General features: G+C 42.4%; 1 protein-coding gene across 1 annotated transcript; it reads left to right on the top strand.

Moving 5' to 3' along the window:
• Positions 1-5,777: 5,777 nt before the first annotated feature.
• Positions 5,778-17,483, top strand: LOC134443569 (trimeric autotransporter adhesin AtaA-like). The gene is made up of 9 exons (XM_063193301.1): positions 5,778-6,162; positions 6,647-6,775; positions 8,585-8,667; positions 9,356-9,512; positions 10,770-10,931; positions 11,556-11,681; positions 12,511-12,731; positions 12,949-16,652; positions 16,947-17,483. The coding sequence occupies exons 1-9, from the start codon at positions 5,941-5,943 to the stop codon at positions 17,024-17,026; spliced, it is 4,884 nt and encodes a 1,627-aa protein (XP_063049371.1). The 5' UTR covers positions 5,778-5,940; the 3' UTR covers positions 17,027-17,483.
• Positions 17,484-17,886: the final 403 nt, after the last annotated feature.

Below are 17,886 nucleotides of genomic sequence, written 5' to 3'. Positions count from 1 at the left end.
AATGAGACGCCAGCCATCACTGCTTCACTTACAGTCTAAAAAGTCAGCAAGCCAAGGTCTGGCAACCCTACCCGAGACTTGCGGAGAACATGCATTCTCACCCAAGGATCTGACCTACTAGTCCATCTCCTAGTATGAAGCTGCAGGTCTGGGTCCTGGGTCCTCTTCCAGTCGAGGTGTTTTCACTGCCCAGTTTTAACTGCTGTTTACAGTTTTAGTGTTGACAATGAAAGGTGTTCTTCGTGGCTCTAAGACGCTTTATATAAGCATGACACTTTTTTTTTTAACCATGAAACAGACGGGAGAAGTGGGAAGTACATGTAGGGCAGAGTATAATCCTCAGGCTGAAAGTATCTATGAGAGGACACGTGAACCATCTTGAGACGGTTAGTCTCGTGGTTCTCATACAGACAGGGTGTAACCAACCTGATTGCTGATGTAAAAGTAAAGAAATGGAATTGGTTGGGGGCACTCTGATGCAGCGCACTACGGCAGCCATCAATAAATGGGCTTGGGGTGGACCCAGGTTCAAGTCCACCCTGGTCATATCCCTTCGCCATCATGCCCCATCTCTCTGGCCCACTTCTGTTGTTTCCTGTCATACTCTTAACTATCTCTGTCATAATAAGTGCAGACTATTTAGGCTACAGTATTTATTTATTATTTATAAAAAGTTGATTTGTTTCCTGTGATTTACAGGATGTATTGAATTATTTTTCAAGACGTAGTGGTAGCAGAAATGGTATAAAAGTCTTTGTCTTGTGGTGCTTGAAATCTGATGACTAAAAACAGATCCATCTCATAAAGGTCACATTCCGATGCTGACATTTCCAAACAATTACAAGAGATTAGAGACATCCGTGCTCCAATGAACTGAAGACAAGCGAATGAAACATTTGCAGGTGTGGTGTAGTTGTGTTGTAGCTAGACCATGACCTGTACACAGATGTATCACACCACCAGGGCAGGACTGGCCATCTGGCATAGCGGGCATTTCCCGGTGCACCCCACACCCTCGTGGGCCCCTATTTTCAGAAATGTAAAAAATTAAGTTTTTTGTAATATTTCTGAAAATTGGGGGCCACGAGGGTGCAGGGCCCACTGGTCAGTTGTGTGCCGCTAATTATGAGCCCCCCACACACACACACCTTTAAAGGGGCTCTATGTAGGATGAATTAATCACTGTCTCAAGTCAGCCAATGCTTATTTGAGTCATTAGTATGTCAACTGACTCTCGCGACCACTTTCACAGTCCGCTGTCAGAGAACCCCAAATGTTACATTTGGCAGAGCGACCCGCTACGAGTGTCGTGGGAAACACTTCTCATACGAAAAATCGCTTTACATACCGTATTCAGATTTGTATCCACTGCTGGCATTACGTTATGAAAAACAATCTCACAGCAAGCTTATTTAAACAGCATTTTTTCATGACTGTAGATTTTGAGACAGGTATGCCACGGGCACCGCAAAAACTACACGTATGTCATCCTACATTGTGCCCCTTTAAGCCAAAAGTGCCCGGGCCCTATTTCTCCTCCAGTCCAGTTTAAAAAAAAAAAAAACTTTTCTGAAAATAGGGGCCCACGAGGGTGCAGGGCCCACCGGGAAATGCCCCCTATGCCAGATGGCCAGTCCAACCCTGGCCCTGGGTGTATCACACCACCATTTCAACTGCCAGCGGAAGAACGATATTAGGCTTCAAAGACGCTCATTCACATGCTGCATCGCACTGTGGGACCTGTCAGACTGGAGGATTAATGTTTTGATTTACAGAGATTCATGTGCTCAATGTCTCGCTGGAACTTGTTGTTGTGTGACAGAGGCATGTACACATGCAGACAGCCTATAGCTTTTACTTTTCACCAAAGTTCTTGATGCGGATATATTAGAAGTAATAAAACAACACAACAGAAAGGACAATAGAACAATAAAGGACAAGTGACATCACAAAGCGAAGGCATTTGAAAACAGTTTAATTATGGCATTATTGCACCGACCCTTATGGCATTTTAAAACACATTGTCTGAGATTGTCAGGGTGTGGCATCCAAAATCAGTTTCAACTGGGCTAATTATAAATCAGTCGCAGCTTACAAAAGTGGGTCAATTGAATATCATGGTGAGAGAACTTGTTTTTGAGCATCTGCAGATGAATCACTAATCAACTTTTGCCACTGCACACGCCAAGTGATGTCGGCTTCATAAATGAAAGTGATGTCATCTCCATAAACAACTATATGCTACATCTTAATGCATCTTGTCTTAAATTCTGAGTGTATCCATGACATTTAAACATTTAGGTGAGATTCAGTGTTTAATTAAGCATGTGCATAGTATACTATACATATGAGGGTATACAGAGGGTACACAGCCTTTGTTTGTCGTTAGTCCAATCATCATCTTGCGCACATGACATTTGAGTCTTCATGACAGAACTACTGCAGGCTTTTATTTCTGCAATGTACTTCAAACTTGTTCTCCCACTGAAATGAACATATAACATGAACAAACATAAAGGAACAACAATGCTTAACAGCAGCTCAAAGCTATTTCGCCAGACATTGTTTTGACTGTTGATTTTACCAGTGAGCTGTGATATCAGAGACTTATTCGTTTATCGTTAGATTAAACGTATCAGATAGTTTTTCAGATAGGTCAAACACAAGACACAATCCCTTCAATTCTATATCTGGGAGCTAGCACAGGACCTTACATTTTAAAAAAATATTTTGTATTTTCTCCCACCCTTTTTTTGTCGCATTTTCAATCAGTTACAGCTGTCTGATTGTGGTTTTGATTAGGAATGTGAAAAGCCATTACAGTAATCAGCCCTGGAAAGGCATGTGATCATTTTTCTTGACCTTGATTTGACCTCCTTCAGTGGTGATAAAATGCACCACAGAGGGAGACCAACCATGTCAAGGACAGTTGCAGTAGTTTCCAATGGCAACAAAACTCCTTTGTTGGTGGTATGATTTTAACCAATTGTACAATTTAACCAACAACGATTGCAACCAATTGATTAAAGTGATTGTTGTCCCTTTTGTAATATAGACCCTAAACAAACGAAAATATTTTTTGATGGGTCAATCACAACAACTCATCTGTCTGTATAGCCAGCATGACAACGCTGATGCACTGGGCAGAAGCAGGTTTTGTAAATGCTAAGCGTTTCACCCCACAGGCTTTCAGCTCTACATATGAGCTACAGGGGGTGATAAAAGCAGCACAGAACATGGTAAGCTGCCCTCTTAAGGTCAGATTAGACTTCTGCAACTGCGCTCGTCAAAACTCGCGTGGGAGTGGCCACGAACCAACATTGTATTCATGCATCTGCGAGTTCTGCGAGGTCCGAGGTTTGAAATTGCGCGATTAGGCTACTTTCACTACATTGTAAGCACTGCGGTCATTATTAAGCAATGCTGCTTTCTATCCCGGTTAGCTAGGTAATTTCACACAAATTGCAAAGGCAATGCACTGGTATCATTATTTGACATACCCAGTCTGTTTTCAGCAAGCATGTAAAGACAGTTGATTCTGCCGATGTGTGTTTACATTCGGTGGAGGTACGGTAGTAAAACCGCAGGCATTGTGCCACGAGTGTTCAACTGGTGTATTGTTTGTCTCTTAGCTTGTAGCTTCGTGTATTTACACACATTTAAACACTAGGCATTAATAAAGTTTTTAACAGAATACAGCTCTGCTCTCGCAAACTACTGGCATTGCGCTGCCACAAGAACAGAACAAGGAAGTAGCGAGACGACCAATCACAACGCCTTCTTGTCTGCGTACTCCGCGTCCGTCCGACGGGTAGTTAGAATTTTTTCGAGGCGCTCGACGACGGGCGCAGAGCCTCTGAGAGGGGGGCGTGGACTCGCATAGACAGAAAACGGACGGACGCAGATTCTATGCGTCCGAAGCATAAATCTAGCTTTAGCCTGTACGGCACCTGCTGCCTGAAAGAGGCCAACTCCATACTGAGAGACATATCGTACCCAGCAGGGCCGCCGCTAGGCATAAGCACAGTAAGCAGAGCGCTTAGGGCCTCAACCACCTTTCCCCCCAAAACCAGGGGCTTCCTAAATTGAGATTGACTAAAAAAACACAGTATTAGGGATGCAAATTATCGATTAATTCATTAATCATTAGTTGATAGCCTTATCGATTGACTTACGATTAATTGATAAGCGGCGTTTTCCGCCCGAAATCTCAATCGAAAAAAACTACTAAATCTAAAAATTTTAATTAAAATTGAGATGAAATACCACATTTAAATTAATTCTATTTCAATTCTTTAATTCAAATGTGTTTTAAATCTTCCCACTATTCACACTCCTTCACACACACTTTTCACATGCCCATTTCACCTGCGTCTCTTGTAGGTTGAATTGTCGATTAATTGTGATTAATGTTTTTTCAAGCGATTAATGCATTGAACGATTAAAGTTGATTAATCGATTAATCGTTTGCATCCCTACACAGTATTATTATTATTTATATTATTATTTAATTACGAGGGGGGTCTCCTGACCAGTTATGCATAGGGTCTCCAAAACCTTAGCAGCGGCCCTGGTATACCCAGGCCACAACCTGTTGGAACCATCTGGCAGTAGATACAGGTCCAAGTTAAAACGCATTTGTATAGCGCTTTTGGACCTTTCCCATCCCTGATCCCGTCTCTCGGGTTAGCAGCAAGATCAAGTTTCCAGAGAGTGGTTTTCTTTTCTGAACTACAGTACACCCTTGTCCTCACATGTCCTCTATCAATAAAGGATTAATGCTTATTATCAAATCACTGAGAAGTCCCTGGGCTTATTAGCCCGTCCCTGATCCTCATGGCACACCACCTGAGCTTCTCTTAGTGTGGAATCCAAAAGCTGTAATAGTTCTGGCAATTGTTATAGTCAGGCACGTGATTATGAGAGTTAGTCACGTGATGTTAATATGCATTAAGGTGACAAAACGGGGTCATTTTTAAATCAAAAATGAGAGATGGGAGAAATGTTTTTTGAGCATATGAAGATTTACTGATTAACATTTGCATTTCAATAAAAAGGTCAAAGGGATGTCAACTTCATAAACAACTAATTTATTTTGTCATTTTGGGTTTTTTTGCTTGTTATTCTCGACAATCCTTACTTTTGCAATGCTTTTGCAAAGCATTGAAGTAGCCTAGTACTTGCAAAGCCATGCTACATATGCTGTGACATGCCAAGAAAATGTTACATATCCCCAAGCTGTAGGTCGTGTGAATCTAAGTTCTGTACTCTACTCAAAACTCGTTTTCCCTCAAATGGACCTATTTACAGAGCATAAGTAAAATGTTGTGATTAACGTGTCAATGTGGTTAAGAGTGGTTGTCAATCAGTCACACGTTTAACCAAAGCAGTAAATGGCACTCTTTTTATTATGAATCTTGCAGGTATTTTCTACTATAGTATTTACACACATTGTTAAGGCCATCTGTTAGGGTAAACAATTAGGTTTACAGGCTACCTGTAATGTAAATAATGTGCAATAGGGCTGTCTTAACCTACCTCTGTTTTATTTAATTTCATTTGCAGCTAATTTTTAACCTATAACCTATAACCATCGCCAACAGCATTATATGCCTGGTAGCTTGATTCTGAATTCCCACCCTCTGCGCGTGGGTGGGTACATGGAGGGCTTGGTTAACTTGTAGGTCCTAGACTACCTGTTGTTGAAATGTCATTGCTCTCAATGATCTATGAACTTATGAGCGTTGACTAAAAACCGGATTTTCAAGAGATTAACTGAGCTTTAATTAGGTGACACATTCGATCTCATCCGCTTTTTTTGAGCTGACTCCAGTACAGGTGACATCTCATGCGCAATGCTGGGGCGACCATCCATGCTCCGCGATCACAGCCAATTGTAGCATCCCAAGAGCTGCTATCCTGCTCCCTGCAAGCAGCAGCATGTTTCCCAACCAACTCTGGCGCAGGGGCCAGGTTTCCTCTCCACAGGGATGGTGGTCGCGGCATTACTGGCACGCCGGAGGCGGCATTTTCAACGCGGCTCGTGCGCACATTCCGTCAGTAGCACCAGCAGCTGCTTCAGTGCAGAAGTTCTCGATGGAGGACAACGACAAGTTAAAGATGCAAAATCTCAACGAACGTCTCGCTTCGTACCTGGACAAGGTAAGAACCGGACAAATGAAAAACAATTAGCCTAATACAAGGAGTCGTGCGTTTCGCTCGTTTGGATAGCCCCAAAATGATAAATGTTAAAACTATTGCAATGGAAGAGAATTATGCTCATAATATGCTTCAAAGCAATTATGTTGTTGTGTTCACAAAATCAGTCGACTTGCCCAGTTGTTGAGAGTTTTTTGTATGACGCGTTTTCATCACCTTACTATTTTGTATTTGTGAGTTTTGCTGGCTTTGTGTGAACTAATGAATTCATGATGTTTGCACTTAAAATTGGTTCATAATTATGTCTCATGTCTCTCCACTTCTCTCTCTCTCTCTCTCTCTCTCTCTCTCTCTCTCTCTCTCTCTCTCTCTCTCTCTCTCTCTCTCTCTCTCTCTCTCTCTCTCTGTGTGTGTGTGTGTGTGTGTGTGTGTGTGTGTGTGTGTGTGTGTGTGTGTGTGTGTGTGTGTGTGTGTGTGTGTGTGAAAGGTATCAAATTTAGAACAATCCAACCAGACACTTGAGCAACAGATCCATGAGTTCCTGGGCCAGCAGTCACCAGAGGAGCGTCAGAGCTATGAGGCCAAACTACAGACTGTTAATGAACTGCGGCAAGAGGTAGCCTACCATCAGTGTGCTGCTATACTGACATTAAACCATAGCTTAACTGTAGCTTAGGCCTATCATAACTTCCGATGTGGGAAGAATTCAGAATGAATGTTAGAGAAATTTGTGGAGCCTGTCTACGAGGTTAAACAATATGTAACGGTTGCTGTTAACAACTGTGACAGATGTATTCTAGGTAGGGGCACACGTGTGGGGATTGCGCTGACAGGGGGGCCGTAGCCTTCTAGTGCAGATGGGGTCGCCGGCGGGTCTAGGCCTATTCACTATTTGCTTAAAATACTGAACTACATCGTAACAACATTGCTTTGACATTACCGAGAGCATTAAGTAACTGATTAAGACGTAGCCATTACAATTTTGGTGACAGTAAGGTTATAGCATAGGCTCTGCGCTAAGGGATTAATAATATGGTATTACTTTGCATAATATTGCACCACTTCCAAGACATCTAAGATGTCTACCAACACCCCTGTCTAGGCCTATAGAAAATTGATATGATGCAAGGGGGGGAAGGGTTTATTTGCAAAACGGTCCAAAATCTCCATTTTGTAGAATGTTGGGAAATTAACATTTTGTATTGGACATTCCATTGCATTGCATTGCAAAATTCCTTTTTTATAGGTTTAAAAAGCATGTTCCCAAAATATTTGAATGCTAACCATTCACACAAAGGTGATAGGACCTCTGGACACTCATTTCCAAAAAGAAAATGCAAAAGTCAAAAATGGTGGATACACCGTTTTGCAAATAAACCCTTCGTGTATTGGTATTATGGATGTACTACGGAAAGGTTATGGCTTTTTAACACACTAATCTCTCAGATAGGTCAAAAAACACAAAACATAAATCAGAGCAAACAAGTCAGACAGGGAAATCAGAGATGTGTTTTGACAGGCAGCACCTACAGTACAGTACATCCCCAGGTGTCATATGGCCACACCTTGCCATTTATTGAACTTCTAAAAGACGTTTGTCTGTTTTTCAAAATTGAATTGAACTGAGTGCGGGCAATTGATATTGGAAGCAATTTTGTTGTGAATAGCCTACAACCTAAAATGTGTAATCATCCAAATGACTGCTAGTAATCATCATCTACGGAGCCATGAGGCTTTATAAACATGTCCAATCATTTCCTTTGAGCTACACCAGTGTTTCTCAACAGGGGCACTACAGTGGCGTTAGGGAGCCCAAGGGGGTCGTTGAGAAGGATAAAGCTGAGTGGGGGCGGAGCTTAGTTCCCATTGGGGAGCATTAGTCTATTTTATTTTCCAATACTAAGGGGGGCGTTTGCATACTTATGATGAGGTCAAGGGGGCGTTAGGATGCTTATGATGAGGCCAAGGAGGCTTTTTATTAAAAAAGGTTGAGAAACACTGAGCTACACAAAAACATTGAATGCAAAATCTGTAGGCCAGTCTGCCTGTGTATTCAATCTTTCCCTCCCCAGTCTTGTGATTGCTTTTGTACTTCTTCACCTCGGAAAGAATGAAGAGATTTCAAGACAGTGTTATTTCTAAATGTTACCAATGTCTCGAGTACTGTTACACTTCGGCCTGCAGTGATACTTTGGTCAGATAAGGGTTTCAAAGCATATTTATGTAGGCATTTCTTAATTGGAAAAATGTTGATCTTTTTAATTATTGAATCTTGATATTAATATTCAGATGTCTGACTTTTTGAATGGTTGAGTGGTTTTTAAGTCACAACAAAATGTATTCCTATATTGTCTGTAGCCTAGTTGTGATTAATGGTCATTCCACACCCAAATGTCTAATTTGCTGTTATTCTTTCCCCACACAGATCAAGGACTTCTTCTGTACTATTGCCCAGTTACAGCTGGAGATCGAACATGCCCAGTATGAATCCATGGACTACCAACTCAAGTTTGTGGAGTTTACTTTCTTTATACGCTTGTGCACAGAAAACACGCACACACACACACACACACACACACACACACACACACACACACACACACACACACACACACACACACACACACACACACACACACACACACAAACACACACGTACCGTATGCACGCATGCACGCACGCAAACAGACACACACACACACACACACACACACACACACACACACACACACAAACACACACATACGCAAACACACACACACACAGACACACACACTAAGATTTCACTAACACACAATATCCAGATTCTCATTTGTCCTTAATGCCCGTATCCAAAGTCAGATTAAGTGACAGAGCATCCACCAAGACATATGATGTGATGGTGCATCTCTTCCTCCTTAGAAGAGATAAACAGATATCATATATATCAATAAATATGCAAATATTCACATTCCCATAAATGTTAGTAGTGGTACGTATTCATTTTAGGTCAAAATGTAAACCGTTTCTAATTAACATTATAATACATAACAATAAATCAATCCTGTCAATCTTGAACCCCTCTGGTTCGGGATCAATGGAGTTGATTGTTGTATATTATAATGTTAGTTATAAACTGAGCGTTCATTTTCAGTCAAAATGTAAACCGTTTATAATTTTAAAAAAATACAATCCCTCCTTATAAATCCTTTTGCAGGATTGACGAGGAGGCCCGGGTGTGCTTGTCCTCTGAGTCGGAGATCACTCTCCTGCAGGTCATCCAGAGAAACTCGGAGGCGCAGAATGCCGAACTGGAGTTTGAGATCAGCCAGAAAGAGGAGGAGATGGCTTTCATCCAGTCAGAAAGGGAAGAGGTGAGAACCCCATTTTCCAGAGTTGTATGAAGTAGAAGTTTTCTTTTTGAAAGTATTTTTTGGGGGGGGGGTTGGACTTTATTATTATAGGACAGTGTGAAAGTAGACAGGAAATGATTGGGAGAGAAAGATGGGGCAGGCTCGGGAAATGACCCCAGCCGGATTCGAACCGGGGTCCTGTGGGCAATGTAAGCACAAATGTGGAAGTAGAAGTATTCTTATACAGAAGATGTAATTAACACTAGTGGTATGATGTTACTTGGTTTTTCAACTTTGTAGTATCATACAAAGTGGGTGTGAGTGTGTTGATGTGTTGTATGCAAATTTGCGTGTCTGTGAATGTGTGAGTGTGTGTTACTAGATGGTTTCTGCCTGTCATAACTGCAAAATGTCTTATGAAACCTTGTAGCATGCTTGGAGTGAATGCATGTTGTTAGAATTGCTTTGTATATATGCATATATGCCTGACTATCTTTTCCCCCTTCTATCTCTACAGTACCTATTTACGTAATGTACCATTGGGCCTTAGCTTATATTTAGCTTCAATTGGGGACCCCTTGTCTCCTTACTGTTATATCTTTTCATGACATGTAGCTGGAAGTCAAAATGACGGTGTGAAGAGATATATTAATCATTCATTCATTCACTCATTCTTTCATTCATTTATTCATACTACTAGTGTTGCAAGTATTATAATTTTCCTCCTATGTGCACCTCCTGCTACATAGTGATGGTCAGCTTGTATTCGTTAGTTACAAGTCATTAACCTAGTCAACTTTTATTCTGTAGTTACAAGACATCAACCTGGTTTTACTTGTACCAGGTTGACTGATAGTCAGGTTGAACTGAATGGGTAAAAACAGGTATTTTGCATGCAATTCAGGTTGCTCATCACAAATTCATCATGCATACTGATGAATTCATACGAAAATAATATAAGGACCAGAACTTTTTTTATTTTCTTTATTCACCCCACAAACCCCCTCCATAAATATCACTACACTATGCAATGCATAATAAATAGTACTAAATACAGTAATATTAAATGGGCCCGACCCAATTCAATTCTGGCCCAGGTCATTTCGCGACCCTAATTTTTCTCTCTACCTTGTTTCCTGTCTCTCTCACTGTCCTATATCTGAAGTAAAGCAATGAAAATATATAATGGTAATGAAATGAAAAATGTCTGATTAATGCATTTGTCTGATTAAATGTCCTTCCTACCATCTTTTTGACATGATTAATTTCCCCTCACAGAAACTTCTAGAGCTTCGCTCCCAAGTGTCAGGCTCTGTAAATGTTGAACTGGCTGTCAAAGATCAGGTCGATCTGATCCAGGAGCTCAATCAGATCAGAGAGCAGTGCATGGTAGTGGTGGAGAAGAACCAGAAGGAAGTGGAGCAATGGTTTGAGAAAAAGGTGGGTTAGAGGTCTGGTGAATATTCTCTATTTGATGTTTGTTGAAATGTGTTTCACAAAAGCTGTTTGTAAAACAGATTAGGCCTATACCAAATACATTTCTATTGAATGCTAAATGATGTTCATCCTAATCTATACTACGGTAGTGCAGGAGACAGACAGGACTATCTTCTTGTGTTCTCTCTGGTAGTGCTATTGTACTGTACATTGTTATTTTTGTTCGAAATCTGAGGTGTTTCTCATATTTGATGAAATACATCACCTGGCTGCCAAGTCAGTTTCAATTACTTTATTACAGGACATAGTAAATGTAATATAGGCCATAATGTCAGTGGTGCCTTGACTTAAAGGAGGATTCTTGCCAATTTCAACATGCAGTTGTTTTGCTCACACTACCCTTCACTTGTCAGTGTAACACAGCATTCTTGTGTTCAGCCCTATCCTAGAGTCTGGCTATTCTAATGGGGGCATGGTTTGTTTACATATTTTTACTCGAAGGACCACCCAGAAATTATAGAGCTGTGGTATCATTATGCACTTAATCTATGCAAAGCCTTACTTGAAAATTGCCTGTAATGTGATATGTGCTAATAGCTGGATCGTTTTTCTTTTGTCTCCGACAAGATGTCTGAGTTGAAGACCACTGAGGTACAGGAGACTGTAGAGATTGAATCCAACACATCCGCCCTGCGTGAGAAGAAGACAACATTCCAGAACCTAACCATTGAACTTCAACAACTGCACACACAGGTAAAACCACATGCGTCACATGTCCAGCTGCACACCGTGATGTATGAGACTGCCCTCAAGTCATAGTGATTTTTCTCAACCAAAGGCCCATCTGAAGCACATGACAGTGCAAAAAAACGTCCCTCAGAGCAAAGTTATGAACCATGTACTATATGTCCAAGAGAAAAATAAATAAAGTCCGCGACACTGAGTCTACTGTGAGTTATTTAATAGAGCGCAACGTTTCGACCTTCAGGTCTTCATCAGCCAAAGACAAGCAGTGTCGCGGACTTTATTTCTTTTTCATTTAGATTTACTCTCATTGTCCTGAACCTGGCCCATCGGGTGGGATGTGCACACATCTACTCCTCTGAACTGTATGTCCAAGGGGCCTTCACATGCTGTTTTAAGATTAACACTGTACATTTGCATGGGAGTCAAGGTTAAGGTTATTTTGTTATCAGAGTGTAATGAGATGGTAATGATGATACTGTGTTATTACTTGTGTTTTGTACTTTTCCATTGTTTTTTTTTCCTATGTTCTGATGCTGTTGGCTACAGTGACAGGTCAAGTTGAGGGATGTTCCAAATTCAGAGATACTAATTGGCTGTCATCAGTGTAACGCATGCCAACTAGCAGAATGCGGCATAGAAGCCTCATACAGTACTGGTAGCGCTGAGCCATCGATCTGCACCTTAAGCTCAGCGGTATCATGCTGTGCCACCCATGCCTGAACTGGAGTGTTGACTGATGGGTGGCGGGCTCGAGCCCTGAGTGCCATACTAGCGCAGATCACCTCTGTTATATCAACTTCTCTTATATTTTTCTCAATTTTTCCTTCCCCTGTAGTTGTCTGTCTTGGAGCAAAACAAGATGGAGAGGACATCCAGGTATAGTCTGTGTCTGCATCAGTATCAGATGAAGGTGAACTGTCTGGAGGAGGAGCTTCAAAGGCTGCGTTCCGACATCAATCAGCAGGGGGCGCTCTACCAGGAGTTGCTCGACATCAAGACTCATCTAGAACTGGAGATCGCACAGTATAAGAAGATTTTGGACGGAGGGGGAATCAGGTAAAGTTAGATTAACATACTGTATATGTGTCATATTTCACATCGTGGAGGTGTACAGATGTTGAATCTTATTCTGTAGTAGAGGTATACAGATACTGCATCTGATTTTTATGTCTAATAGTATAATTAATTCTAATGAAGTTGTACATAAATATTCTGTAATTGTCATTTTATCAATGTTTAAAACATTGTTTGTTTCTCTCTATCTCTCTTCCAGTGACCATGTTTCAAGCGCTGCTGTCATATCCAACCATGTGTCTAGCATTGATACTGGTTTAAAAACCAGCACTACCACATACACTGCTTTAACCAATGGTACCCATGAGGAGAAACAGAGTGCAGGTTCCGCAAAAGCAATTTACTCTAGTGTTGAGGGACAGACAGCAAGCTCAAGAAAAGACATACACCAAAGCCGATTCCTGGGTGAAGGGTCAGCTGGTACTTTGGTGGTTCAAGAAGAGATTGTTATTTCAAAACAGGGCAGACCAGTTACCAGTAGGAATGAAAAGATTATAACTGAAAGTCATGTTAACACCGCACCGGTTTCTAAAAGTTTGTTTGACCAGACCAGTAAAGCAAAAACCGCCACAACAAAAAGTATTTACTCTACTGAAACTGTAGAAGTTAAAAGTACTACGGCTGTAACAGACAACACTCTGAAGAAGTCAACTTCTGCTACTACAGCTACTGCAATAAAGCCAGCAGCAACGGTAGTTGAGACAAAGAAGGCTGTGGCTGAAAGTAGGTCAGGTATTACAGGCGTCGGCAAAGGAGAGAGGCTAGTAAAGACAAGTATTTTTGAAAAGGTCATGGCGTGGGATGCTCCTCAAGATCAGGTTGTGGTGAACACAGAAGTAATTGAAGAGTCTGTCTGTGAGAAAAATGTTCAGTCCCAGACCATCAGCAGTATAGTATCGAGTAGCACTACAGGTGGGGGTGGTGTTGAAGTGAAAACAACTAGAACTGATATTGGTACAGGTCTTCATACTGGGGTTGCAACTGGTGCTGCAGAAGCCAATATTGCTCAAGGGGTCATTGAGATAACAGCTCCTACAAGCATGACCGAGGTGAAGACCACTACCAGTGTGATTGGTGCAAGTGCTGTGGAAGGTCTCACCAGTGCATCTGCAGGTGCTGTAGAAAGTAAGCAGGGTGTAGTTGAAGTCAGGACTACAACAGAGGTTGTTGGAAAAAGTGGTATGGAAAGTCTTCTGAATTCTGGTATTGCCAGCACTGCTGAATCCCACATTGACCGTGGCGTAGTTGAGATATCAGCTCCTGTAAGGAGTGTTGAGGTTGTAACGACAAGAGAAGTTTCTGGTGAAACTGCTATGGGGAGTTTACTCAACAGTGGTGTTGCCACTGGCATTGGTCTAGCAGAAAGTCATACTGAGGTAAAAACCACTAGATCTGTGGTTGGCACAACTGCAATGGAAAGTCTCCTAAACAGTGGTACAATTGCCATGGAAAATCTTAAAAATGGTGGAATGGCTACAGCTGTTGTTGAGACTGAGGCTGTTGCCTTGAATTCTGGCATCGCCTCTGCTACTGCTCAGGCTGGAATTGCCACGGTGTCAGTTCCTGAGAGCACTATTGAGGTCAAGACCACTGTAAGTGAAGTTGGCATGAGCACTGTGGGTGGTCTCTTGACCGCAGGTGTTGCTCAGTTGGACTCTGGCATTGGTGTAGTTGAGATACCAGCTACTGAGAGTGTAACTGAGGTTAGCACCACTCGAATTGCAGTCGGATCAACCGCTATGGAGAGTCTTCTAAATAGTGGTACAACTGCCATGGAAAGTCGACTAAACAGTGGAATAGCTTCAGCTGAAGCTGGCATTGCCACGGTGTCAGTTCCTGAGAGCACTATTGAGGTCAAGACCACTGTAAGTGAAGTTGGCATGAGCACTGTGGGTGGTCTCTTGACCGCAGGTGTTGCTCAGTTGGACTCTGGCATTGGTGTAGTTGAGATACCAGCTACTGAGAGTGTAACTGAGGTTAGCACCACTCGAATTGCAGTCGGATCAACCGCTATGGAGAGTCTTCTAAATAGTGGTACAACTGCCATGGAAAGTCGACTAAACAGTGGAGTAGCTTCAGCTTCTGTTAAGACTGAGGTTGTTGAAGGTACAGTTCAGACATCAGGCTTACAACAGATTACTGAGACAAGCAGTGTAGAAGTTATTGCGGCAGCAGCTGAAAGTATCCCTGTAGCAGAAGTTGAAAAATGTGCAGTCAAGACTGGTTCTGTCAGTACATCAGTGACTGCGTCTCAAGGAGGCATTACGGCAAATGTTATTCAGGTCGCCCCTGAAGCAGAGCTTTCCCTGCATGTGTCAGACATTAACACAAGTGTTAATACAACAGATACTGGGCCCTTAAAGAGTGTGGTCGAGGGTAGTGTAGTCCAGAATGCTACCGTGACACTGATTTCTGAAGGCACAGTTGATATGAAGACGACCATTTCTGAGGCACAGGTAGAGTCTGCCAAAATCCAGACTGTGGCTGAAATTTCTGCTCCTGAAAGCTCTCTGGATATTAAGACTGACGGAAAGGCTATTGCATTATCGGGAGTTGAACATGTGGCCGATATTCAAATAACTGCACCAGAGATCTGTAAGACTGAGACAACAGGAATAGTGGCTGGCATTGCAGACAGTCTGTCCGGCAGCAGCTTTGGTGAGGTCGTGGTTGAAAGCCGTGTGCTTGAGAGCATAGCGGAAGTTAGTGTCACAGAGAGTTCTGCTGAGTCAAATGCTGCAGCTAGTGCTGGCAGTGCAGCTACAGATGCAGGCGATATCACCAGCAGAAGTAGTCGTCTGTCCAACGGAAAACAGAGCAGGTTTGAACTGAAGTTTGTAGGTGGAGATGCAGCAAAAACCACCAAACCAGCCAGCAAGACAGCAAAAACAGAAGATACTAACGTAGATCAATCACTGCCAGGAGGAACTGGCTTGCCAATGGGATTGGAGGGGTTAGGGTTTGAAAGTATGCCACGCCACGTGGGAAGGAGCAGTGAGGTCATGATTGGCAGTTCCCATCGTGAGGCCAGGATCAGTCAGGCGCGAAGGACACCCAGCCCAGGTGGCGAGACGAGAATGACTCGTCAAAGAAGCCTCAGTCCCAAGAGTGCTAGCACTGCAGCGGGTAGTCCAACATCCAGCCCAAGAGTTGCTCGCAGAACCGGCAGCCCTGGCAGAAACGTGGTCAGTAGTTCAGGTTCACAGAGACAAAGACTGAATAGCACGGGCAGCACAGGGTCAGATTCGGTGATGAGCTGTGGCATAGGGATGGGTAATATTAGCAGTCCCACCAAGCCAGGGTATATTAGCAGTGCAGGCACTGGCGTCTGGATCATGTCGTCCGACAGCAACGCTGAGCACAGTCCCTACACCATCAGCACCAGGAGCAGAGGCAGCGGGGATAAGATCACTGTCTATGGAAGCGGAATGAGCGGAAGGATCAGCAGTGCAGGAAGTGGAAACCGAATTAGTAGCTCAGGCAGCGGTGGGAGGATCAGCAGTGCCGGTAGCGGTGGGAGGATCAGTTCGGCAGGAAGTGGAAATAGAATTAGCAGTGCCGGAAGCGGAAATAAAATCAGTTACGCAGGAAGTGGCGGGAAGATCAGCAGTGCAGGCAGTGGGGGTAGGATCAGTTCAGCAGGTAGTGGAAATAGAATCAGCTCGGCAGGAAGTGGAAATAGAATCAGCTCGGCAGGAAGTGGTGGAAGGATAAGCAGTGCTGGTACTGGAAATACCCGAATAAGCAGCGTTGCACCCATGGGGAGCAGGAACGTCAACACGACTGTCATCCGCAGCACTGGAAGCTCAGGCGGGGGAAGCAACAGAGACCGAATCAGTGTCTGCAAAATGGCCGCCCTCTCCAAAGCAGCTGCTGTTAAGGAGAGATCTCAGGAGAGCCAGGGTAAGTTGCACAATGAACAATAGTAATATATGACAGCCTTTTCATGTACCTATGTGGGAATTTTTGCCCTTAACTTCATCAATATAATTCTATTCATATTTTTTGGACGTGACTTCAAATGTGTCTTGTGTCAAATGTGTCTTGACCAAACTTGTGAATTGACTCAAGCTTGTTTGGAATGACTCGAAACTTACTTGTGACTTGCAAATTAGTGACTTGGTCCCATCTTTGGTTGCAAGCTTGGTTATATACCGGTACTGTATACAAATTTACTTTTAATTCCTGAACCCATAGGAGTGCAGGTGAGAAGGTCTTTGATGCGGGAGCCAATCGATCCAGACGAGGAGTTCACCAACACACCGGCTGTGCCATAACAGCCACTGGATAGCTCAGTAGACCATCATGTCACATCTGAGTCTTTGATATTAGACTGTACTGTGAATGTGACTGCATTTATGTTAGACTTTTTTGTACATTATTACACTGAATTATTTGACCAAGCCCATATAGTACCATCATAAAGGATTAAATAAATAAATATAAAAATAAAGTTATAAAAATATATATAAAAAAATAATACAAAAACTGTCAAATGGTCATGTGTTACATATGCTGTATTACTTCTGTATAAAGGGCTACTGTGTTAAACAAGCATTGATTTCATACATTTTCTTCAGATAATTGAACTGTTTTTATATACTTACATTTTGTAATGAAAAATAAATGTACATACATATTTGAACATAACAGGTGTTATCAGACTGAGGGTATTTCAGGGCATTTGCTGCTGTTATTGCTGGCTGAAATGTATGGCCCTGTATTATTACTGCGATACGGTTTCCAAATAAAGTTTGAACTTTTCAGCAGTCTGTCATGTCTCAACAAGTACCCCAGCACCACAAACCATAGTGGCATAGCATGTGACCTTTTCGGAGGCGTAATTATGTTAGGGTATGTCTATATTCAAATCCTCTTTACACTTGAAAACCAGCCTGAAGAGGCCATTCTCATGGGAAAGCAACACACGATACGCTATCTGTCTTTGTTGAAGGCCCCTGGGTGGAAAAGGGACAAGATAAAACAGATTGAAAAAAGTGGGGAAAACTGTGGCTGTGAAAATATAGTTTCAACAGAGCAGATAAGATTTCTTTTGAAGAATGTTCGAGATCTTGACATGATGGTCTGGTCTTGCATGTTGCAAAAGATAACTTTTTTTCTTTGGGGTTTATTCATA

Source organism: Engraulis encrasicolus, chromosome 2 (assembly GCF_034702125.1).
Source record: "Engraulis encrasicolus isolate BLACKSEA-1 chromosome 2, IST_EnEncr_1.0, whole genome shotgun sequence".
NCBI lineage: Eukaryota > Metazoa > Chordata > Actinopteri > Clupeiformes > Engraulidae > Engraulis > Engraulis encrasicolus.
This window is presented reverse-complemented; position numbering and strand designations above follow the sequence as displayed.

Excerpts from the sequence above, each read along its gene's own strand:
- LOC134443569 (XM_063193301.1), top strand. The coding sequence starts at position 5,941 with ATGTTTCCCAACCAACTCTGGCGCAGGGGCCAGGTTTCCTCTCCACAG. Across the intron at positions 8,668-9,355 it reads TCCATGGACTACCAACTCAA|GATTGACGAGGAGGCCCGGG; the intron begins GTTTGTGGAGTT and ends ATCCTTTTGCAG. Across the intron at positions 10,932-11,555 it reads AGCAATGGTTTGAGAAAAAG|ATGTCTGAGTTGAAGACCAC; the intron begins GTGGGTTAGAGG and ends GTCTCCGACAAG.